We start from the raw sequence: 26,755 nt of genomic DNA on the forward strand, positions 1-26,755 counted from the left end.
CTAACAATATAGGGGAACCAAATACACACACACACACTGTACACACACATAGAGAGAGATAAAGTAAATAAGTTATGGAACAGGAATAATAATAAAGATAGACTTTTAATCTTCCGAAACCAGTATACATTATTTGGAAACTGTTATACTATAGAAATGTGTCTCAAACAAAGCCAGGTTTTTCAATACATTTTCTAAAATTTTAAATCTAATATATTTATAGGGAAATGTCATTTACAATACTAATTGGACAAAGGGAATGACTTGAAAGCATAATTACATAATTTCAATTTGATGTTTTCAAAATCTGTCAAATATAATGACCACAAAAATACCTGGTATTTTTCTTTTTTGGGAATAGAAGTGTAAATAAAATAAAATAAAACAAATAAAGGGGCAACATGATGCAGTTAAGGAAACACCTCAAACACACACCTGTTTTCTTTTTTTTATTTATTTAAGAAGGTTTTGATTGAGTGATGAGTTTGCACTCTGACGAGTAGCACAGATGCAATAACAGAGAACCGACTCTGCAAATTGTAGGAGTGGTACGCTGAAAACAATGAAAACAGCACGTGATAGATAGCTCAGTCAAAAGGTTAACGGTAAATCACAGACAAAACGTCTTGTTTTTAAAAAGTGCATTCACAAACATGACAAATACTCTCAACTCATGATGTCTATTTTTATGTGATACAAAATATGCATACCTGTTTTAGATTTGTCTGTATTTCTATACATAGATATTTCTTCAAAAGGATCACTTCTTTTTTCTTTTTACAAAGGTTAAAAGCAGGGTTGTGTTTGTAGCAGCTTCAGATATCTCTAGCCTCTTAACCATGTTATGAGAAACACATAGTCTCAATAGATATCCTAATTTTTTTTGTCCGTTGTTAAACTCGGACAACATATTTTCTTTATTGAAAGAGATATTCACCAGTGAAGCCTGCAGTTTAGAAAAGAAATGGATCAATAAAATGCTTGGGCCATTAAATATATTTTTGTATACCCGCTTTTTTGTCAATATCATAAATACTAAAGACACAGGACAATATTATAAGACAATGCTGGGAGACTAAATGTAAAGATTGAAATATTTCAAACATCTTTTTTCAAGTTTTCTAGTTCATGAGAAAAAAAAAATCAGGCAAGCACAGAAACACTATACTTCAGTCTTTTCTTCAGTCTATCCATGGGCAATCATAAACAAGGTTCCCAGGAAAAGGCAAGACTGTCTTTACACAAACCCTTGTTCTGCTCAGTTTTAGTCCTGTCCATATTAGATGCTTGCCCATCATAAATGAGGCAGGATCCTGGTTTTCAAAAAAAAAAAAAAATCATAAAAGCAGTCAAACATACTAATAAAAACCAATAAGTACCATGCAAATCTTGCAAGACGACATATTCTCAAACAAGAGACAAAGTATTCATCGTATAGGTGAAATATCAAGTGAGGACGCAATGAGTGAAAGGCAAAGACCTCTAATCAATACTAAATACTATATTTCCAAAAACAAACAAAAATATTAATCTGTACATAATATAACACACACAAGTTCAGACTGGATCTGCAGTTTATTTCCTTGTCATCAGACTCTTAGTCTTTACCAAAGGCCTACCTTGGAATAATACAGAAAGTTTTTTTTAGTTGATCCCAATCTCTTTGTTCTCCTCCATAAATCTGGAGAAGGGGCGGTTGACCCCAACTTCCAGACCAACCTTCTCCATCCCCGTCATGGGAGGGCTGCCGCCCGTGTGAACACGGTCCATTCCTCCAGGCATGGCTCCCAATGAAGTGATTCCCGCACCGCCAAGGCTGACGGGCAGCTGGGTGATTCCTCCATTCTGGATCACAGAGATCTCATTGTTTTTCATGGCCAGCCCGTTGGTGATGGCTGCAGCGTACTGGTTCCAAAAACCAGGGTCGACATTCATGGCCCGCGCCGCCAGATCCTTTTGGAACATCTCGCTGAACTTCATGGCATCCCCGCCCAGCAGGGCCATGGGATTCTCTACAGACAGTCGCCGACCCCTTCGAGCTGGAGCATTGTTCCACATGTGTGTTCCCATATGAACCTAAAATTAGCAAGAAAATAAAAGGAAACATCAGGAACACGTCTGTAAGTCACAAATGCCACATCCAAGGAAAATACTGCATCTAAACAAACATTTTTTTTTTTTACATAGGATGGGAGAGGAATGGAAAAGCCCAAAACTGAATGTAAAAACAAACCGATATTTTTGGACTGTTTGTTTTACAATAAAAAATGTTATCTTAAAACACCTTTGGACATTTATGGAAAAACTAACAGAAAATAAACTGATTTTAGGTTACAGGATTTGCAACTATATTTTAGTCATATTCAAAGGTAAAGAAAACATTTCATTTCAGTTACAACTAAATTATTTTACTAGCTACTGTATAAACTGGTTGTATGCTGAAAAACCTCTGCTTTACTGATGAAACAGACAAACGTAGTGGCATGGGGGCAGGGTACATACTGAACTCCAAATGTCATTACTTTAAACAGAAATTGTTATGACCCCATTCATGTAAAATTCTGATTGGTATATATATGTATATATATATATATATTAAACTGCCTCATACCTTTAGATTACCCTTTGTGGTGAAGGCCCTTCCACAAATGGAGCAGGCAAATGGTTTTTCCCCAGTGTGTGTGCGCTCATGTATTAGCAGAGCACTGGCTGAAGAGAAATTCTTCCCACACGAGTGGCAGTTGTGCTGCTTAGGAGTGCGTCTAGGAGGCGGGGGAGCCAACATGGGGTTGATGCTGGGACTCATTGTGGTCTGTGGTGTTGCAGCTGGAACTTGGATGCCCACAGGCAGGTGAGAGTTGTCACTCAGAGACATTGACTTGCCGTGTCCGTTCATTTCCATTTTGACCATGTTTGAAGCAGTGCTGGCTAAATTAGGAGTGCTCAGCCCTGAAGAAGAAGGGGGGGGGGATATAAGAATACAGGTTAATTTTATAAACACATGCCCATGTGGCTGCAGTATCTGCTTTCTTAGGGCTGGAAAATGAACAAGTCACATGCTGATAAGTCCTATGCTTGTTTATTTATGTGCTGCTCTGCCTAACAATATGCACTTTGGTCACTTCTATTTGTCAGTGTCTAACATGATATTGAATAGATATTATCATGCAGAATATTCTGATTATAACAACCAATTACATAAAATAATAAATGAAGTTGATTTTGAACACACCTCGATCCCTGTTTAGAAGCAGCATGTTGAAGTGGCTCTCCTCCTTGATGAAGTGCCTGCCATGTTGAGTGGCAGTCAGGTCAAGGGCCCCATTGCCTTCAGCAGCAGAAAGCGGAGATGGGGTCTCTGATTTTTCTGACTTCACTGTTGCCAAGCCAGCTGTATTGTTCTCCAGGCCTTCCTCTCCTGTCATGGCACTGCTGTTGTTATTACTGTTGAGTGTAGCTGGGGACTTGGATCGCTGGCTCTCAGAGTGGCTGTGAGCTGGGGACAAATGCTGCATAGAGTCAGAGGACTCAGACAAAGCAGGGCTCCCCAAGCTTTGACCTTCAGCATCCCCCACTGCAGACAGCGAATCAGTGGCAAAACAATCAGTCTCTCCTCCAAAACTGCTGCCGTTCAGTAGAGTCTTTTGTCCAAATGAACTGGTCATGTTGACAGTAGAGTCGATCATCTTCATTTGGTTCTCCATTGCAGCAATGCTGGAGATGATGGAAGTAGGTGGGGAACTTCCAGGTGAATAAGGTTTTGATGGGTCAATTTCTCCCTCTTTGAAGTCAGCCTCATCATCCATAGCCTGCTCTAGTTCATCTAGAAGATCATCATCATAATTACTCATTGCATCTAAGCTCTTCTCATCAAAGGAGAGATCAGTGTCCATGTCCTGGAGGCTTTCAGGGACCGGGGTGTTGGGGATTTGCCCTCCCATGTGCATACGGATGTGCTGCTGCAGCACAACAGCATTAGTGAACTTTTTCTGACATATAGGGCAGGAGTGCTGGACCCGAAGTGGGGGTTTGGACCTATGGACACCAAAGTGTGTTTTTAGATTTCCCTTGGTGGTGAATGCACGCCCACATATCTTGCATTTGAAAGGCCTTTCACCAGTGTGAGTGCGGTAGTGCATCTTGAGAGCACTCTGGCAACTCAATACACGATGACAGATGACACACTGGTTTGGGTCAGTCATCTTCTTGTCAATATTTTCAACCAGCTGCTGCAACTTTGACGTCTCTGAGGTTTGCATAGAGTCTAAGAGGCCCCCAAATGGAAACTTAGCCTTAAACTGGTCTGAGAGCATAGGAAGGACAGGATGGGAGACACAGTTAGAAACAGAGTTGGGGCTAGTGATGGGTTCGGTGACCTTGCCGCTGATTGGTGAAGTGGTGGAGGTGACAGTAGAAGAAAGAACCACTTGAGTCACTGTAGTTGTGACGGTGGTGTTTTCCCCTGGCCTGGTAGAGCAGCTTGGTGGCAAGAGAATGCCCTCAGGTTTCAAGAGAGGAGGTGCATCACTTCCTATGCAGGGTTTTGGGGAAGGTGAAGTAGTGGTCCTGCAAGAATCAGTGGCAATATTAGGGGACAAAGATGCACACTCACTCGATGGTGGAGACGGCCTCTGAGGGGACCTGTTGAGTGGAGTGAGGTTTGGAGACTCACCAAAACCTCCCATCATACTTGGCAGCGTGGGAGGTAGCTGCAGCCCAACTGAGGTGGGAACAGTAGGGAGGACAGGTTTGCTGTCTAGCCATGTGGTCACAGGTTTTTCGGGGGGCAAAGACATGCCATATGGGATGCCTGAACTTGTGGGCACATTGTCCAGGTACTCTGGCACAGGGTAAGGGTTCATCTGAATATGTGGGTATTTCTCTTTGTGCCTCTGGAAATGGACTTTGAGATTCCCCTTGGTGGAGAAACGGTTGCCACATATGTTGCATTTGTAGGGCCTCTCTCCAGTGTGGGATCGCAGGTGGATCTGTAGGGCACTGTCACTGCCAAACACCTTGGCGCAGAACCGACACTTATGCTTGAAGAAGGGGTCCTCGGAGCTGGGCTTAGTGTCGAACACAGACACATTTGGGGGTTTCCCCTTGCGATGCTTCATCAGAGCAGTGAGGGGGTCGAGCGCATTGGCTGTGGCTGCTATGCTGGCCAGAGGGTTGGGGAAGATAACACTGCTGGATGAGCTGTGAGGTATCAGTGGTAGACTGGAGGCAGAGCTCAGGAGGCTACTGTGGCTGAGTGAGGGAGGAGTGGTGGAGTTCCTGGGAAGAGCTGAGCTGTTACTAATGCCACCACCTCCGGTTACACTACTACTGGTACTAATGTTGTTGTTTGTGATGGAGGACGAGCAAGAGGGAATTAGAGATGACAAACCAGTAACACTGGGTTGGGGAAACACTGTATTATTTGAGGTTGTGTTAGGGATCGAAGAGTTGGACTGCTGACTGCCACTTTGTGGTGTTTGAGAGAGAGGACCCTCTATTGCTGTGGTCAAAGGTGAAGAGCCTTGACCATTAAGAGTTGCTGGCAACCTAACAGGCAGCTGATGGACAGGAGGGGTGATGAAGTTGTGTAGTTGAAGTTGACTAGCGACAGGGGGGACACAGGAGGACACAGGCCCCTGGTTTCCAGATGCATTGCTGTGATGGTGATTGAGAGCAGGCTGTGGGGCAGACTGCCTATTCATCAGAGCCACCTGACTGCGTATTTGTTCTATTAGCTGCAGCTGGTGTATCTGCTGCTGCTGTAGCGCCATCAGCTGGTCCAGGATCATTGGAATAGCCATGGTGGACACCCCAGCACCTGCTGCTGCCCTTACACTCTGTGAAAATTGGGCCACTGCGACCCGGGTGCCATGCAGAGTCTCCAAAGTAACATTGGTGCTGGGCATGGTGTAGTTTGTAACAGTGGGGGAGACGTCGTCGTTGAGCTGAGGTAGGGAGCCGTCTGGCTCGGGGGATGTCATATCTCTCTCTTCAGGGTCCATATTTTTTTCAGGAGAAAGCTCAATCTCCATCGGCTCATCCTCTTTTTGTAGGACATTTACCCCATTCAAGGTTGCTGTCTCTAGGACGTCATCCCCCTCACCGGCAGGACTGTGGTTGCCCTCTCTAGGGTCCTCACTGTCTGCCTGCTCGCTAGGACAGCTGGGTACAGGGGAAGGCTCTGAAGGGTACTCCTGGGAGGGGTTAGGTGTGTCCTCATTGTCATTCACTATAAGTACCAAGGGGTTCTTGGTGCAGCTCGTTAAATGTTCACAGAAGTCTGACCACTTAAAGAATTCAGCGCAACACTTCTCACATACGTGGGTCTCTTCACTGCCACTGCGGCTCTCATTCCCGCTGTCGGCATCATCCAGCACATCACCTCGGGCTACAGAGGGAGAGAGGGTGGGGGGTTCAGGGGAGTGAATAGGAAAGGAGGGAGCAAAAAAAAAGAAGAATTAATGAATAAATAATCAATCAAGAATCTACACATATTTTGCAGTGCAGCGCTGCAAAGATTTAACCTTTGATTTTTTTTTTCTCCCCACTCTTTTAACATAACAAAAATCAATATTCTTGTTTGTTTTTGTTTTTTTTACTCTGAACAAATTGTCCAAGTTCTCCAATTCTCAAGACCCAGGTTTGTGCATTTGCACCCTCTCCATAGACCCAGCTAATAATTTTCTTTGTGCAATCCATCAAATTATGAGGGCCTATCAATTGTGGATACTGCCGCTTAATGAAATTCCATAGAACCTATTGATTTCCAATATTTCATACAATTCACAGCTGCCTCATCTGTTGGGTACAAATCAGGACTTTGATGGCCCTATTAGGATTCCCCTCTGCTATCAAGAAGAAGTCATTTCCACATGAATTTCAAATGCTGAGCCTTTTTCATTCAGTGCTGCGAAGGTAATACTTGAGCTGTGAATCAAACCAAGGGACCTCAACATTTAATACACAGTGAAAAGGGATTAAAAGGTTATATTGCAGCATTTAGTATTTTAGTATAATTTAAAGTTGTGCCCATTTTTGTATGTTTTATGAAATGTTTCTAAGTTCAAAAATATTCACTCTGAGTTAAGAGATTCAAAGTCTTATCCTCTCCCTCCTTCTCCCACTTCCTCCGTGGAAAAAAAAAAAAAAAGACTCAACAAATTACATGCTAGTGCCATGGCAGCAAAGTCTCTGATTAGTTACACATGTTTAATCACAGCTGTAAGAAGCCACTTCCTCTTCCACATGCAACCATCAAAAGTCAGACAAGCAGACACAGGCTCGGAACATGGACCTAATTCACACCTGACCAAAACCATGTAAAAATGGCCTCCCTTGTCTGTTTATTTTTTGTGTTTGAACACTCTGTGGGTCTGTGTGCTGTTCATTTACACATAGGAAGTGTGTTCAATCACTGCGACAGCATCCTGCATGTGCAACGTACTATATTTCAGAGTCGCCCGTTCAGCTTATACTCAAAGACGTACCAGCGCAGTACAGTATATATGCTCATACAACTGTTTATCCACAACTCAAGCTATTTTATATACACTTTGCACTATATAGAAAATGTTCACACCATCCTGTGGACATTTATGGCAAATAAAAGTGATTTATTTCAGGAAAAGATGGCCATGCTAAAAAAGTTATTAAAAACAAAATTAATTTGATAGCTCTTCAACACACGTGGCGCGTATGCTTCTTTAGCTGATCCCTCCACCCTTGCCATAAAATCTTGAATCAAGTCATTTAAAAATAAATTGTTTATATTTAAACTACACAGAGATAAAATGCCAGATTACGCACATTACGCACTGAGCGTTTACCTCATATAAGGCCATAACTATGGTTTGTCAGTGAGTAATCGTGACACTCATACACTGGTTGCGCACATTTCAAAGGTTAAAATGGGGCGAGACATGGTGAAGCAGACATGAAGCATTTGTGCCAAGTACAGTGACTCATTAGTAAAGAAATTCATCACTCCTCCAAAGGGGGGGCATGAGCTATCAAGGTCTGGTGTCTGCAAGTTAATTAATTATCAACAGAGAAGCTTTGGGCAGGCTGCATGTTCTCCCCCTCACTGGGGGCAGCACTGACAGATCAAGACTTTTTTTTTTTTGTTACTCATGTAATGTGTGTGTGACAAAAATAAATGATAGAAAACAGATTAAAGTATTATATAGAAAATAAACTGTAATGCAAAATGTAAAAAAATAATAATAATGCCATCTCTCTCTTTTGATTTTGATTAGCCAATATAAAAATTCCAGCAAAGCAAAAATAAAACAAATGGGTATATTTCACATGTTTATATTATATACTATCACAATTTTTTTTTTTATTGCAAAACAAAAAATGGACTATTGAAGGCGAAGAACGTGAGGAGAAACACCAGTGACACGTGACAGCAGGCTAAAAATCTCCTTAGCTCAGCAGCGGACAGCAGGACTAATTTCCATAATTGAGGGTTGAAAGGTCAACACAAATGAGTAGGCATTGTGTTGAGCTGATTAGTTATTAGAATGGTATTACTGTCAATCTCTTTTATTCATTCATACAATTACAAGTGAGGGCCTTTTGTATGCCTCTCACCACACACACACACACACACACATTCTCACACATGTATGTAGACAGACAAAGAGCACGCACAAACGAAGGGCCTTTATGCCTTAAATGTCACATAAACACAGCAATTAAAAAAAAGTGTATATGTATACACAGAAGCCTTTATATTTAATTTACTATGTAAGTATTTTTTTTTCAGCTGTGATTTTCTAAAATTACAACCTCTAAGTTTTTTAAATTACATTTTGTAAATTTCAAAAATCCACTGTAATCTTTTATCCTTACATATAATAAAGATATATTGTAACTCCATACACTGTTTAAAAAAACTGAGTAGTACATGCTGTCATTTGAATAGCACTACACTTCATAAGAAATGTATTGTTAATTTATTACAATTGCAAGGTAGTGTGCGCTTTGTGTGTGTGTGTGTGTGTGCGTGTGTGTGTGTGTGTGTGTGCGTGTGTGTGTGTGTGGGGGGGGGTGATATTGATTTTTCTATAACATTAAAAAGAAGGGACAAAAACATTCTATTCTTTGTTTACTTAGATGCAAATATCAAGCTAAACGCTGTCAATATGGGGACTGTAGACATTGAATCTGTGTGCTCGCTATCTTGCCCAGCAATCTTTGGCATGCTAACTGAAACCGCTAATCTGACATATTATATCAGATGAGGTATTCATGCTTTCCACTGATTCTGTGAAAAACCACAGAGCCGGGCATTGAGCAAAGGATTAGGCAATTACAGATTCTCCCATTCTTAACAATTTCCAGATTCAAACTTAATGAACAGACACACGTTGACACTGGCAACAATTACTATACGTTTTCTGTATCAAGGTAAAGACGATGCTATCTCGTTTTCCAAGTGTATTTTAGCAACATTCTGCTTCAGGACCTCTTCATCAAACTGTGATTTAAAAAAAAAATATTCAAATAAACAAGCCGTCTGAGAGACCATCCCACCTTCGGGCCCCTTTTTTAAATGCATTCTTCTGCATGTGAGCATAAATGCATGTGAGGATAGCTTAGGACCCTCACAGAGCGATGCATCACTGTAAGTCCAGCCCAACTTGGGAGGGGAGGGCAATAAAAGGAGGCCTGCTGATTTCAGCAATGTTGGAATTCTTGGGCCAATTACTTTTCTTTTCCATTGTATTCTTCTTCTTTTTTTTCATACCTCCGCTACTTCACGAAACAAACAATTATTTAACTCATTTTCATTTTGTATTTGTGTGTGTGTGTGTGTGTGTGTGTACATCACATTCATGTCTATTTAGCTCAGTACTTTTACATAAACAAATCATGCAAAAAAAAAAACCCAACAACATATTTTCTGTTATTTCTTGCTATTTCTCTGTCCCAGGACAGTACTCTCTGTCTCTGTGGCCATAAACACACAACAATATCCCGATAAATGATCCAATGCATTCTCAGTCCAGCTCTATGTGTGTGTGTGTGTGTACACACACGTGCACGCTCGTGCATGCTCGTGTGTGTGTGTGTGTCATCAGCCTGGTCAGCCAGGCTGCAGAATGGTACAGTCATATCTGCGCCAACAGAGAGACCTTTGTCATTGCCTGCAGATGTGGAGCAGCCAAAACATTAACGATTTGTTTGTGTAAGCATTTGCAATACAGTATTCAATGACGGCTCTCTGTCCAGATGACTGTGCCACTCGTCAGGATGGCTCTCTCGCTCTAGATTTACACAAAGGCCCGAGAACAGGAGGAGGCGTTAAACCTCTCGTTCCATTAATGCCAAAAAACAGATATTTGGTTCACTTTGTTTCAAAATGCACGCTGTCACATTTAAAGTTTTTAATTATAGTGGATTTTTCCCCCCCTACTTTTTTTTAGACCTGATCTCAACGGTCACGTTGTTTGCTCGTCACTCTGCTTTCACAACAAATTGCCACGGAAATCAATCAAACTACAAAAACTGAAATCATTGTAAGAAAACCCACTGCACACAAAATGTAAGTTACCTCTTAATTTGGCGGCTTGTGAGCTTCCTCTTAAATCCCCCCCAAAGTCTGCTGTTTTTGTCTGGGGCCTTCCTCTCCATCAGGATCTTACTTGTTCATGTGTGTTTTCTGTGCTGGGTAGTAATTAAGACACAGTCATATTTGAGTGTCTTCTTGAAGACATCTTTGGCACAGCTACGTGGGTGGTCTACAGGGCCTGCACCCATTGGTGAGAGGGGAGTAAAACATAAGCCAAACAAAGCCCCACTGCAGGGGAAGCAGGCAACGACCACTGTCCGTGTTGAGGATTTTCTCGACATATTCTATCATTTTCTGCACCTCTTTCCTCCCACAAACACCGTGTATAGAGGAAGGGAAAACCCGTTTTGAAAATGCAGACAATTCTCACGTTGAATGAACGTATCTATATTTGCAGAAAAGTCAAACCCCATTTGTCGTCCTCCACCTGTTCGGTGAACGACGTCCCTCTGAAGATGTTTAGTCTAATTTTTGCGGAGTCGAGGAAATCTACTGTTTCTTTTACGTCTCATTTCACGTAAGCCGGGATCATTTGCCTCTGGAAAATCCCCTAAGCAGCAGCAAGCACACGAGTGTTTATGTATCATATGCACACCAGCACCACCTCCTATGCCTACATGCACACCTTCAAAGCCTCTGGATGCGGAGGAAGCAGTGGCTGCAGAGAGAAAAAAAAAGTCTGTCGCTGTTTTCACACTTTTTCTTTTTTTCTTTTTTAGGATAAGAGTGAGCTGCACAGCCAAGGTCAACTACACACACACACACACACACACACACACACACACTCAAACTGTACAAGGTGTTTGACATCAAGTGACAGGACCTGGCTGGTCGGGGGCTAGACAAAGGTTAAGTCAGCAAGCTTTGTAAAAGCACTCCTAAGCAGACACCCCTGACCCCCTCCCCCTACTTTTCTCATCCTAACACACACACACACACCGGCCCCCGTATACCCCCCAGGGGGTTAATGTCCTGAAGGCCTGAGGGGGAGATGTTATGGCAGACAAGGGCTTGTTGGCACTTGATTTTATTTTTTCATGTTTTCCTGAATGCAGCACATTAAAAAGGGCCCCAGTAAGCTGCAGTGTTTGCCATTGGGAAATATATACAGTGTGTATGAAATTATATATATATATATCTATATATATATATATATCTATATATATATAGATATATATATATGTATGTATATATATATATACATATATATATACATATATGTAACTGCACTGGTCAAATAGTCAAATATATCACTCTTCCTAACACCTAGTGATATTTTCCCGCAGATGGTGATTACGTTGGATAAATGCTCTGCACACAGGCTGCATGTCCTTGAGCAGAATTTTCGAACGTCACTCGAAGCGCTCCACTTTCGCCTCACCTCGTGGCCGACATATAAGCTATGGATTTTAAGTCCAAATTAAGCAGCAGCTGATGACTGGAACTTCTGAATTCATTTGACATCATATGTAATGACACGTCAAAGCCAGCGATCGATGGCGTCGTCACGAGCTGCACCACGGCAAAAAAAAAAAAAGAGACAGAGAAGACGAGGAGTCCGACCGTGCTGCGGTGACACACTAACACTGTGACATCTGTAGCTCCTCATGTGCGAGGTAGCTCTTGGATGAGACCTGGTGTTATTAGGTTTATTTAGGGGTGTGTGTGTGGGATCGCTTTGCGAGGCCAAAGGCTTGGGATTGTTTCACTGCAATGTGCGTGCTAAAAAAACAAGCTATATATATGTGGTCCAGTGAGGATATACGTAAAAACATACACAAGGATGTGGCTACTGCCTATTACTCCTAAGTCAGTGTGTGCATGATTGTATTGTAAAACAATATAAAAGTACAGATGTTTACATTTAGAGACTAATCCAGGTTAGATTTTCTTCAAAACACACTTGTTTCATTTCTTGACGAATGTGCCCTTTAATGTCCATTTCCAACCCCTTTAAAATTGTCACATTTGAAACAAAATTCTATAGAAACTTGGGATGTTAACACGTCATTCCACGATCCTACAGGGCAGCAACCTGATGATGGATGTTTTGTATCTCCGACTCAAATCGGAGGGGAGGTTATCACAAAAGTGATCCCAAATGGTGTTTGTGTTTCGAGTGTGAACTGCTGCTGCTGCCGAAATAGACACAAATCCACAGCGTGAGTTGGACAAAAGAGCCAAAGAGGCGTCAGTGTGTTTCCCCACCTCACACCAAACATTTCCCCATGCAGAGAGAGCTGTTCCCCAGAGATTACATCACACATTTCTATTCTAACGAAGCCCTGCAAAGTGTGTGTGTGTCAACATGGTCTAAGGAAAAAAGGTAGCACTGGTTTGGTGGAAACCCGGAGCAATTTTCTTCTCTTTCTTGTCTAACATTAAAACAGTGACTGTTGAAATACTGAGATTTTTTTTTCTGTAAATTACAGTTGTATTATTAGAAATGATTTAATCCACACCCTTACACACCTCCTTAGATAAAACACAATATCACCATATTTATAATAAATGTCAAAATTCTCATTGGAAATAATCTCATAAAATAATTAAAAAAAAAGGATTTCTGTAGTAAAAATAAGAGGACACAATAATCCCAGTTATTCCTGTAATTCGCATAGCATGTCACCTTGTTTAGTGTCTGCCTTTAGCTCACTGGTAATTGTTTTATTGCGGGAAAAAGAGCTGAGGACAGAATAAAGAATGAATGAACCCTTTTTTTTCTCCTCTCCTCCACATGGTGAGGACGAGCTCTGTCAACCGATGTTGTCTACACTGTGAGCAAAAAGGAACAAATCAAGTGTGCGAAATTTATGTGAAGGGGGTTCACACACACACACACACACACACACACACACACACACGAAAACAAAACAAAAAACAATTTCCATAACAAAACAAGGCTTCGATTTGCAACAGAAATCCGCATTGGAGGAACAGGCAGGCGCTGAGGAACAAAGGTCACTCGTGTGATCACGAAAATCAAATCATATGTTTTTTTTGTTTTTTTTAAATAATTTCTATAATAAAATACTGGAATTTCTGCGGAGTCAATAACTTCAAAAAGAGAGAAAATCCCTGCTGCTTGTATGAGCTTGTGTTCATGTGTGTGCGCGCGCGTGCACGTCTCATATTGTGCGCATGGACATTTAAAGTCGCACATATTTAACATAAATCAGAAGGGATTTAATTCGGGATTAAATCAAATTTATTTAAAAATGGGCCTTTTTATTTTATTTATTTATTTATTTTTTAAAAAAGGCCTCCAGCACAGAATGTAAACGCTGCGAGTGCAAACTGTTGTAAATTATTATATCCATTCGTTACATTAATCCTTTTTAAAAAAAAAAGTCGTCAGTCAGCCACGAGACGTGGATGTGCTGCAGACTGTGTGTGGGGGCATTTTTGGGAATAAAACGCCCACGTCTTCAACAGAGACCTGTTTAAGACTTTCTGTGATCGCATTAACTTAAATAAATCTACCATAACACATGTAGTATAAATGACTGCATTTAGAGATTAATCTCACCAATGACCCAGCTGCAGCCCAGATTAATCCAAACGACTTTTCACTCACAGTCAAAACTTAAAAAAGGGTCCCCAAAGTAAAGTGGATTCAGGAGACAACACAGTGCAGCAGAGCTGCGAGGAGGGAGGAAGTTTTTCTGTCGGGAGGCTGGAGCTGGATAAGAAGCTCTCAGCTGATTAAATCCACTCACCGTGTTCGGAAATCACCCCGGCGGTTAGTGCGGGATCCTCGTCCGACTTGAGGTGCTGCGGCTTGGCTTGCTTGCGTCGGGACATGGTGCTGGCGGCGACGACGATGATGATGGTGGTGGTGGTGGTGGTGATGATGCTGCTGCGTTTGCGCTCCGAGATGTCTCTGCGTTTTGCAGATACATCAGCGGAGAGCGAATGAATCAACACATAGAAAAAAGTTCGCAGACAGTCTGGTTTGCGGAGAGAGAGGGGAGTGAAGAGAAGAACAGGACAAAAAAAATCCCCAAAACAAACAAAACAATCAGAAATTAGCCGGTGGTGCTGCTGCTGCTGCTGCTGCTGCTGCTGTTGCTGCTCAGGGTGATGATGATGGTGATGGTGCCGGTGCGGTTGCTGCGCGTTGGATTGCGCATGTCGGTATAATAATTATGATAGTGAATAATGCCTCGCGATTAATGGCACCGTGTGAAGGTGGGGAGGATTGGCTGAAGTCCAGCGGACGCGCATTGGATATGGTAATGAGGGACGGACTAAGCAATTAGCCGCTTCACTCCCAGACTTTATCCGTCTCTTTTTCTCTTTACTATAAACCTCCCCCAACAACACAACAACACACCAAATCTCTTGTTATGCCCACTAGCTCACGGGGGGGTCTTCAACATGGGGAGCGTCACACTCTTCTTTGAACCCCCCTCCTGTCACCAAGCGCACTGACTCTGAGACTTCACCGCCCCATCTTCTTCATCACTCTGGCCTTAAACGTGTCACTTCTATCTCAGAAGTTCTCACAGCGTCTTCTCATAAGTGTTATCTCAGATCCCGGCTCACTTCTCTTGCACTTTTTTCTCCGGGTAACTTTTTCTTCTTATTCTTCCTCTTCTCCGCCTCTGCACACGCACCCTCCTTCCTTTTACTCGAGAGTGGTGTTTACAGTCGCTGAGGTGTTTCAAGTTTAGTCATCTCCCCCCAAACAAAACTAAACAAAACAAAACAAAACACAGCAGTCGTTGTTTTGACTTTGTACAGAGTTCAATCAGAAAGTGAACGGGACGAGATCACTTCGGGAGTCTTTTTTTTCTTCCGCTCTCCGCTGTCCAAACTTTGACGCGCGTCTTCCGAGAAAGCGGTTAACAAGAGTCCTCTCCTCTCCGCAGCGACGCGACACTGACTGTGATCAAAAACTCATTTGTCCCGTAGAGATGATTCAGTGTCAGGGTCGCTGTGAACTTCTCCTCCCTCTCCTCTCCTCCCTCTCCTCCTCCTCCTCCTCTTCTTTCTCTCGCGGTGCTTTTAGCTCCCGGTTGTGCCTTTGCCTCGGCGCGCGCTCCAAAAGTGGCTTTTACTGGATATACGGTGACCAAACACAGAGAAGCCGCTTGTTTTTCCCCAAACTCAAGTTGCAGCCGGTGTCTTCCCTTCTTTCCACTCGGCTCGCTCGCTCACATCGAAGCCAAGTTTGAAGTTATCTTCTGGCAGCCTGCTCGCGGTGTCGGTCTCTCGGCGCTGGGCATGGCTCTGCGCGCGTGTGTATGCGTGAATGTGAGTGTGTGTGAGAGGGACTGCGCTGTGTGTGAGTTAACCCCTAGCAGAGGGTTCAGCCCATTGCTTTCAGTCACCACTAGGATGTACCACCACGTTACTGTTGAGTGGATCGTCCTCAGAGCCACAGTGAACACCCACGATCTGACCTCCCATCATATAATATCACAAAGCTCTGTAACCTGTCACCGCCACCACAGTCAGGACACACTCATATCAGCCTCATGTGTTTTTATTTATTATTTATGTTTATGAGTAATTGTCCTGGCTTTCCATCGCAACATAACCCCCTTTATTTGTCTTACTTTATTTAAATGTATGGACATATTTACGCACGGTTACATTTGTTACAATAACCAAAACCCATTGTATTTAATGTAAACAAATACATAATTACAAAACAAAAAGACAACAACACGAGGACTTTGTGTCGTCTTGGGAGAATATATGGTTTATTTATCTTATAAACATGAATTATACGCATTTAATGGTGTTGTTTTTCATTGTTTAAGGGTAAAAAAAGATGAGGAGAGAAACCATGTTGTGCAGCTCACTGCGGTGCTGAATGAACACATTAACCCTTTACTTTGCAATTTGCATCAAAATGCGTGAGGTCATAGTCTGGTGTGTGTGTGGGGGGGGGATTAAGATGTTCGAGGACAAGTGGCGTGGAAAGGAGGAAAGGAAGCACGTGCGCATATATCTTTAATTGATGAAAAATGATGCGTAGGGTTTTCATTTTTTTACCTATTGGAGACAAAATATATATTTTCAAATAGGCTACATTATATATGTATAAAAAATAAAGTTGATATTATGTCATATTTTTCATGTTCATGAAACCTGTGAATTTAAAAAGGCTGTTTTTTTTGTAATGATAAACCCTCAGTTTTTTGTTGTTGTGGGTAAGCACCCCCCTCCCCCTTCTCCTCCCTCCTTCCTCCCCCTCTTGTCTGTTTGACTTGTCTATTCCCTTGTGTCCACCTCATATGAGAGACAAATCTGTTGACATCAAGGTCGTCCTGTGAGCAAACTTTTCTCTTTTCCCCCCCTCGTCTTCTTCTTCTTCTCTTTCCATCATTCCCTTAGAAGTTATGTCCAAAAGGCTGTTATTATCTGGTATTAATAGATGCAGCCCCCAGGAAGACAAAATCAGCTATTGATAATTGCAAGGAGTATACGGCAGCTACTGTATCGATCGGCGTGTCCTCCACTCCCCTGGTACTGAGAGATAAGGAGACACACTCTTTAGAGCAATATAATTTCTTTTGACCTATCTGCTTGCTACAGACTTATGATGAATAGCCAGAGTGGCTGAAGTCCTTTATCACCAAAGTTACCCCCTTGATATAATATTGATTCTTTATAACTAGCTCGCCACACAAAAATCAAACTGTCCACTTGGCCATCATCATCATCAATATCATCACAAAGGCAGAGGAATGAAGATCCCTGCGCCTCTAAAGGCGGCGAGCCTTTACAATCTCCTCTGTAGGCCTAATCTTTATTTTGCTGATGATGAAAGGAGAGGGGAAGCGAGGCAAGGTGCCATTTAAGACGAGGTGCCATTTAATCCGGTGCACACTACAGGACATAAAACACGCGCACACGCAGGGAGGACAGAGAGAGAGACAGTGTGACGGGGGGGGAGGGGGGTATTTCAGGTAGATCAGATTTTACCACCGGACCCTTTTGATTTGTTATGAAAAAAAATGAATTTGGACACACAACATTTTGACAATCACAAATGTGCGACATAAAAAGGTAACAATGATATAAAAGGACTGTACATTTAATATCACACCAATATCGATTTAAAAAAAAGAAAAAAAAAAGAGTGTGTGTTTTATTGTGCAGGTGATACTGATGTATGTCCCGACCTTAAAGGACGAGCTGTTTTTACTGAAACCACACACACTAAACTGCAACGGGGCCACTGTCTTCCTCACCGAGAGAGAGAGAGAGGGGCTAGAGGAGGAGTGTGTGTGTGTGTATGTGGAGCTGGTGGTGTGGGGTGGTGTGTACCGGGGAGGAAGGAGGGAGGGTGGGAAAGCAGGGAGAGAAGAAACGTATAATCACCCAAAGAGCCTTTTTTTTACCCATTTTACCCCCCTCTGGATCTGGATCTCCATGGCAAGGTAAGAAAGAGGGGCTACTAGGCGTCTGCACTGGCCCTCCCTGCATCATCCGCTGCTGCGGCTTGACTTCTGTAAGAACTCTCCTCTCCTCTCCTCTCCTCTCCTCTCCCCTCCTCTCACTCAGCTCTCTGCCGCGCGGCTGTCTGTCTTTTCGCTGCGGATACGATGCAGGGAGGCCGAGCCGTGAGCAAGACACCAAGAGGTAAATAAATGACTCGCAGTAAACGAGCATCATTAATATTTTTTTTTTGTCGCTGTGCGTTTACTGTATAAAAAAAGGGGGAAAAAAGAAGCGTAAAAGTTCGGTATGTTTTCCCGGGAGAAGCCAAACATCATCACCTGCATGCTGCATGCGTAGATTATAGAGGCGACCATGTGATGAGACCGCCAAAGTATAGCGCATTCTGTAATATACTGCATGCATGCGTCCCGTGCGTCAGTGCCCAATCAGACGTCTTTGCGCCGCCGCAACTTGTGCCAAAACGCATTTACACACACCGCGGGCTACTGTAACAGCCTATGGCAGCCTATGGCACACCGCTGAGGATTTGATTTGCACCAATCAGAGGCGAGACACAACTTTTCTTTTTTCTGCTATTGGAGGATCGTAGTGGAAGATGAATCACACTTTTGCCATATTCTCAGCAGAGTCCAACACTTACCGGAAGTTATAGCTCTTCATTCTTTTTATTGTTTGATCTCCTGTGACATACTGTTTCTATGCACATATTTCCATAAGCCTATCATTTTTGTTTTATTGTAGACTAATAAACCATGGGGATATTTACGGGGATTTATTTATTTTGAATGACCTATAACTTGGATTCTCTCTTATTAATATCTCACGCGTTTATTTACACCACAGTCATCAATGATGAGTTTAAAGCATGGTTTTAATGTTTTACTATCAATTGTTGCATTTATTTATTTATGTAATACATACTCTTTCAGAGGCTGTCATTATTTTTCACCATTTGTTGATCATAACTTTTTATATTTTGCAAATTGTGTGTGGTGTATGACTTTGGTTTGCCTTCAAAATAATATAATAAGTATATGCAGTGTATTATAATTGGACTTCTGCAGTGATGGAAAAGTAACTTTACATCACTGCAGAGGTGTAATCGTGTCTCTCTTAATGGTGTTTTTCCAGTTAACCCTTGGTAGAAGCACACACACACACACACACATGGAATCCACTCTGAACGTGTGCAGTATTATTACACACGCCGCTCGTCTGACTGACACGGTGTTTATTTCTTCATTTTACATGTTTTCCAACTTTGCTCCACACTACACCGCCATTAATCGGATATGTAAAACACACACACACACACACTCCCATGCACACACGGTTTGATACATAATAGTGGACATCATGCATAAATAATGACTATTGTAGCTGAAACTCTACTAAGTGGCGACTGGCTGTGATCCTGCCCTGAACGTGGAGTGTTTATACTCTCACATTCATCACAGAGTCAGAGATCAGGAAGTATTTGGATCTGCGTGACCCGTGAAATGTTTCTTTACACTCCCGCATCGCTGAACTCAAGCGTGCATTTTTCAGTTATCATAATCAGGTGTCTTCCTCCAGAAGAGGCGGGCTGAGATAGAATGTGACAGGCGGCTCGTACCTGCACATGAGTGAAGGGAGATCTGACAGGTCCAATCAGGCTTAATTGAAATGAATTGAATCAACCCATTTCTCCTGCTACTGTAATTAAATTAGTAGCTCGGGTGTAATTGGACATTGAGTTGGCACTCAAGAGGAGACGACAAAATGCTCATTGCTGCCACCAAAGGAATATGTGTCAAACTCACTGTGAGAGGCAGTGCACAGAATGCTGGCTGACACGCTGACAAGGCTGGTGCTCTGCGACAAGAGACTAAACAAAGCGTACTCACATTATCTGCCAGGCTGACAACACTGGGGGGGGTGAGAAATATAGCAAACTTAATGTATATAAAGTGTGGGGATTAGGACGTGTAGTATACAGCGTTGAGGTTTTAACTCCAGTCAAAGCTTTTTGTAGACCAAAAAAATGTGCTTTTGTTGGAATTTTATTACTTTTACCATCAGCACTTCCTGACTGTTCTACAGGACGCAGCAGACAAACATGTGAATGCATAAAAGAAAACTCTAAAGTAACATTTCGCCCCCCGGATAAAATGGCGACTTTGCTGTTAGTTAACAACACCCGACATGGCTTAACTTCCCCTGTTGTAAATATCAGAGTATTTGATCGGAGGCCCTGTATCAAATACCACACATATCAGCTTGTCCCACCACACAGGAAGGGACAAGATTTTTACTGCTCCAAGGTCCTGGTCATCTGTGCTTCTAATGCTATTTCCAAGAACAATCAGTAGAAAAGGGCTAAAGCCGCATTGATGACACTTAATCTCATTGGAATTCCTTGTCAGGTTTGACCTTGGTAAGATATTAGTCACTCGACAAGTGACTGTGTGGGTGTGAGGGGAGGGCCGTGTGTGTGTGTGTGTGTGTGTGTGTGTGTGTATCTGACTACAGTTAGTTGCTGTGCGTGTATTTGTTCCTTTGTGTTACACTGTGCCGTATGTCTCAGGTTAGAACTGCATCCTGATGTTCTCTGCCAGTGTAGCTGTCACTTACATTTGCATGGATGTGTGGTGCTCATAAGGTTGCAGGGACAGAGAGAGAGACAGTGTGTGTGTGTGTGTGCAGGATAGCAGCCAGACCAGTGGGCTGCAGGGATCTGTGGCCCAGTAGGGTGTGTGTTTGTGTGTGTGTGTGTGTCTGCCACATTGTCTGTTCAATACAGGCCTTTGAATTTTTAAACAGCATCAGTTACTTCATATTGTCATTGTTTTGGCACCATTTACCTTGCTTAATCCTGGTAAGTGCATTTCTACACTGGCAGTGTAGAGGTGTGTGTGTGTGTTGCATTATTAGGCTTTTTTTTTTTAAGTTACCATATTGTTAAATTTAGGTTAATGCAGTGATAGTGCAGTAGTAGGTTTTTGTACCAAATATACAATAAGTGCATGGCTATGTATATATATATATATATATATATATATATATATATATATATATATATATATATATATATGTATATCTATATCTATATATATATATATATATGTATATATATATATAGATATATATATACATATATATATTAGTGTCGGTTGACATCTTTTTAAAGTACGAGCAAGAACCGAAAGAAGCAAAAGATTAAGATAATGATATTATAATAATAATTAATACAGGTTATTATATAATAAGTCGAATGTGTTTACACCTGAAAGGATATGAGCATTTAAAAGCAAAAGAACTAGTGTTTAAGCTAAGTGACGTAAAAATAATAACAATAACAATAATAATAATAATAATGATAAAAAAACAAAAATTATAAAAGTAACTATTTTGACTTTTCTTAAGGAATAAAAAAAAAAAAAACAGTTGACTTTCACGTTCTTCCGGACCTGCTTTTATTGTTTTTGACTCACAAAACACTGAAAGTGCACTCCAGGAGGGCTTTTGAATGGTCAGGATTAAGTGAACGTCTTGTAAGGCCAACAACGTTGCTCATACGAGTCCCACAGTTTATCAAAATAAAGACACACGAAATCCAGCAGGGAGGAGCTAGGCTAAGTTTTATCTTCGACTTGGCATGTCTGCAATCCTTTGCTTCCTTTTCTCTCCATCTCTGTATCCACGGTGAAATATTTGCACAGGGGAAACCTCCTCTGTATCGTTTCAACGCTCTCCCCCGTCTTTGTCCCCACTCTGACTTATTTATGGTAACCCGCTAATGAGCTATACAGTCTTTTGTTGCCAGAGATGCCATGTGTAAACATTTACATTTTTTTTACCCCTTAAGTACATGGCAAGATCCACCAAATTAAAAGGCACAAAGTGAAATGAAATCCCCGAGCAACACAACACCTGATCTAATACAAGACTACCCATGCAGTGTTTTGTGTTTTGCCGTGTTAATGCCCTATGTTGCTATCAGTCTGGCTTGTGTTTTGGAGGCCTGCCAGCCAGTGGAGGAAGGACACCTATTTTGTGGAGAGGTAATTGCTACACAGTAGCCTCTGATTGCCAGGGTCTTTCTCTGGGAACAGCCCCGGCTCCCTTTTCACTCGCACCGACAGCCTGATTACAAATCATCTTATTGATTTGATGAGTGCAAGATGTTTGCTAATAACTGTTCTCATACCATCTGTTAATCTTTGTTGTGATTAAAGAGGTAATCCCAATACCCATTATTCCCAATGACAAGAGCGGGGAGATCGTTCTCTTACACAAGCTTTAGCCCCTTGCAGACCAGGCAGGGCTGGAGGTGCTCTAGGGGTTGCAGCACCAAGGATATCAGTGATCTCCGAATGCAATTGAGAAATCTGCCCCTCCTTCCACATAACAAACGTGATACAAAAAAAAAAGAAGAAAAGAAAAGAATTACACCCCTTTGCTAAAAATCCATTACCCCGTGTAGTCAAGCAAAATGATTTTTCCTTAAATATGATAATAAATCACAGGCTGGATCAATAGTCTGCACACCAACTGCTGTGCCCTGATAACGTATCAATCAATATTTAGTATTTAGATTTTAATTAATACCTCAGCCAGACTCGGGTGCCTGTTCACACTGAGGGAAAATATAATCTGTGATAAAACGGGGCTAAAATAAAGAAACAAATAAATAAATGCAAAGATAAAAAGAAGTGACTGCAACCCCTTTTACATTCCACAGTTGTTCCTCATATCTGTCATTTATCATTCAGCTGCTTTGTTGTGATTAAGGAGCCCTTCAAAAATCCAGCTTGCTGTGTGTGTGTGTGTGCGCGCACTGCATATAGTGGAGGTAAAGATGTGTGTTTACATGGTGACGTACTCATCGATCATGCCTCGAGGAGGCATAAGCTGCTGCTTCAGAATCACGCGCGGTGAATAGTTCATACATGAAGATCATAGACGCGTGTGACTGATGTGTTGCGTAAGAAAATATTGACATAAACTGGAGGATGTGTCAGATTTTAGAAGTGCAGTGTTAGACAATCTGTGGTAATCCTAATCATCGCAGTCCTGTTTGTCCGGCGTGCGCACGAACACACACAAACACACGCGCATGGTTTGCAGGTTTTCTGACATGCACTGTGTCTCAGCTTCAGTGGGATTATCATTGATTCCTTAAACTTCTCTGCAGCATACAGTACAGACCTGCAATTAATTGGCGACTGTGCCACTCTGACAGAATCACTTAGGCCAATGCTTTGAGAGTGATGCATTGAAGTCACCGCATGTCAAATATGCACACGATGGCCCGTCTGTAATCGTTTCTTATAAGGTTGCAAGTGTTTAACGCGGCGGCACTGCCATCTGCTTTTCAATTGGATTGAGTCTTATGGCATTTGGAATGAGAATCCCTTTGATTTATAGAGAGATTAAAATAGATAAATATAGAAACAGACCGGATCCTCGTGGCTAACAAGAGATTAATGCGACACTTTAATAAACAGGATTCTGTGTTAATCCTGCTTTTGACTTGTAACCTTCATTATCTAATATACAGTACATCATATGTAATGCAGCTAATAATCATACCACTGTTCCTCTGCTGTTCTTGAATGCCAGGGAACCTTCTTATGTGGTTTTGGACATGAGAATTATATTTCACCGTGCAAACCGTGTGGAAGGTGCTTGACGGGCAGGCGTTTGGCTGAAGGCCACGCTGGGTCCGCTGTGATGCGAGCTCACAGGACGTGTGCACGTTTCTCAGGGTTACGGCTGGATTGGCTTTAGGCTTTTCTTTTTAGACGATCCTTAAGACACACATTCATTTGGGCCGCCAAAATAAAGTGTTTTTACCCTAACATTAACTATAATCAGTTTATGCCTAACCCTAACCGTAAACCTCACCAAATATTTTAATCTTGGTTGCTAAACTTAACTACTTCCTCCTCGGAAATGAGTCTCTGCCTTATCAGGACCAGGTTTTGGTCCCCAAGAGAAAAGAAAAGATCCTAAAGAGATAACATCAACAAAACAGGCTTATAAATATGAAGTTAGTGCAAAAAATCCCCCCAAAAACGCCTAAACTAATATGAAAATGATGTGTATGTGAAGAATATTAATGCAGTGATTTAGACATTTAAAGACTTTCTCACTCGGTGCAGTCATCAATGTGCGGTTATCGGTGTTGAGCCGGCATATCAGCTTAGCTCTGTGGTAAAGCTCACATGCCATGGGACTGGTCTGGATTGGCCAATCCCTAATAATCCCTTCTTACTTCTTAGGTGGACAAGGTGCCAAGGAGGCCCTGTGCAGGGGCTGGCATGTTGTGTTAGCAGAGTGAGTCAGCTGCTGTCACCATTACTGTAATTAAATTAGTATTTGTGTGCCAGGACGCACTCCAAACACAAGAGAAACAATGATTTGTCATAAGATTTCATGTGATGTGATGAGGAGTTCAAACTTTTTTTATTCTGGCCAAAGTGAACTTCCACAAATGACTGACTGTTTATCATAAGATTACGACATTGCTTTTGAGGAAGAGCGTGTGTGTGTGTGTGTGTGAGACAGGGCCAGATTTGATGTCAAATCTGTTCTATTGGATTACGCCGCTGTAGAGGAACAAGGAGCTGTGGTGTACCTCAAGTGGAATTGTAAAGTGTATCTTCAACATTTTTTTTAGTCCTCTCAGGGAGAGAGAGGGGGAGGATGGGAAGGCAGCACACTAGTTTTCAACAGAGGCAAAAGGATTTATGGCCTTAATTTTGAGGCACATTAGCGATACCTCTGGTGTGAGAGTGAGGCTAAAAGTTGCCTTGGCGACCGAGCTGTAATATTGTTAGCCTTAAATTAAAGCAATTGAATGAATGTACATCAACAAGTGGAACAAAAAAAACAAGAAAAAACTGCTTATAACAGCAAATGCTGTTATCTTTAACTTCACCTTTCCCCTTTATGTAGCATTTTAGCATATTAAAGATAATTGTTGCAAATTTGAAAAAAAAACGTATCTTCCCCCCAACGGTACATTCAAAACAAACATTATTTGCTCATTAGATAGATAGATAGATAGATAGATAGATAGATAGATAGATAGATAGATAGATAGATAGATAGATAGATAGATAGATAGATTTGGTTGACGATGATTTGACCCCAAATGACCTCTGTGTCGTTTAAATCGGCAAATATCCGTTAACATGTCTGTGATATTAGTTATTATTATTATGTGGTGACAATATGTCACTTTGTGTACAAATTTAACAGTCTGAGTGTGGAGGATAACGTAAAGAAGTACATAAATAAATAAATAAGTAGAGCAATGCAAACTGTGAAATTGGAAGACTTAAATAAAGTTGAAGGAGTGAATGAAGACGGTGGGGGTGAGGTGGATGACGGACAGTTGCAGAGACAAGGTTGTTAGTTTATGTGGGCTGTGGGCTGAGTCAACTGGAAAATTTTTGATCACTTTAATTTACTATATCCAGTGTTGCTTCTCTCCCTGTCCAGCACTTTTATCAAGCCCCGTGAGCCCGTATTGATTTTTTTATTTTCTGCCCAGGATAAGAAGACAGAGAGTTAGGGAGCTCTGGTGAATGGAGAACTTTCCTCAGATTGCTGCTATTCTCCAGCTTATTGCATCCTGTCGTTTGTAGTTTCAGATGATGTCCAGTACGCCACGGCTGCTCCAGCCAATAAACAAGGTGACTAACAATGGGAGAGAGCCAGGAATGAAGAGAGGGAGACAGGCTAACCCTGCACACCACAACACACAGATAGAAACCAGGCACGAAAGGACACGTTATCAGAAGTTGCCTCTGTTTTATGGCCACTTGGAAATCAATTTTTTTATATATAGTTAATTGATCATCCTCCTGCTACTGTAGGAACATCTGCAAAGCTTTGTATTTGCTTTGAATTCTAAATTACGATGTAACTTGAGATGAAGAATACAGTTTTTTCTTCCCCGGACCCACAGTAGGCTCTCATAGAGTTACCATGTTTGAATTTATGTAGTTATTCCAGCACTGAAGGCAACAATGCTATTTAACATTTCTTTTTGTATGTTCTTGTGACGGGTCCATGCGTTTCTCCTTGAGCAAAATTAATTATCACCTTTGCCCCACAGATAATGCAATTAAAAAGTAGAGGTAATGGTTTTTGTTTTGTCTCCAAAATGAAATGTGACAATGGGTTTTTGTCCCCCAATTCATTCCTCTTTGTTAATAACGTGTATTGGACAAATTGTTTCAACAATTCCATAAATCCCTCTTAATTCCCCCCCCCCGTCATATTTCTTTCCTTCTCTTTCTTCCCTCTTGTGCATTTAAATTCCATGATGATATGATGAGAGAATGACACTGTGTGTGTGTGTGTTTGTCTGTCTGTCTGTGTGAAAGAGAGAGTCAGAAAGAGAGGGGGTGGAGGGGGGGAGGAGAAAGGGAGAGAGAGAGAGCGAGAGAGAGAGAGAGATTAGTGACAGTCTGATAAAAGATGTCTACAAAACCCTAATTAAAATTGAATACCCCTGCAAATGCAAAGCAACATGCAATCTCCAGGTATTTCATTTAGAGCAACTATCTTGGTGCGAGGCAGTTTTTTTTTTTATGTCTTTCTTCATTGCACACAAATAGCTATCCCCGCTTTCCTTTTATTTTTCACACTTTCACATCTGCCGCTGTCTTTGTCAAACCTCACAAGTTTGCCCTTCTCTCCCTCCCTTGATGTCAAACACAATGACAAAATAAAATCAAACTGAGTAACCCGCAGTGTGTT

General features: G+C 41.8%; 1 protein-coding gene across 1 annotated transcript; it reads right to left on the reverse strand.

Annotated features, from left to right (window-relative positions):
- Positions 1–436: 436 nt before the first annotated feature.
- sall3a (spalt-like transcription factor 3a) lies at positions 437–14,588 on the reverse strand. Its single transcript, XM_044034709.1, has 4 exons — positions 14,299–14,588; positions 3,233–6,388; positions 2,612–2,949; positions 437–2,076 (listed from the first exon to the last, which is right to left on the reverse strand). Exons 1-4 carry the CDS (start codon positions 14,381–14,383, stop codon positions 1,645–1,647), a joined length of 4,011 nt encoding a protein of 1,336 aa, XP_043890644.1. The 5' UTR covers positions 14,384–14,588; the 3' UTR covers positions 437–1,644.
- Between the last annotated feature and the right edge of the window lie 12,167 nt (positions 14,589–26,755).

The sequence above is a fragment of the Solea senegalensis genome, linkage group LG9 (genome assembly GCF_019176455.1).
Source record: "Solea senegalensis isolate Sse05_10M linkage group LG9, IFAPA_SoseM_1, whole genome shotgun sequence".
NCBI classification, from domain to species: domain Eukaryota; kingdom Metazoa; phylum Chordata; class Actinopteri; order Pleuronectiformes; family Soleidae; genus Solea; species Solea senegalensis.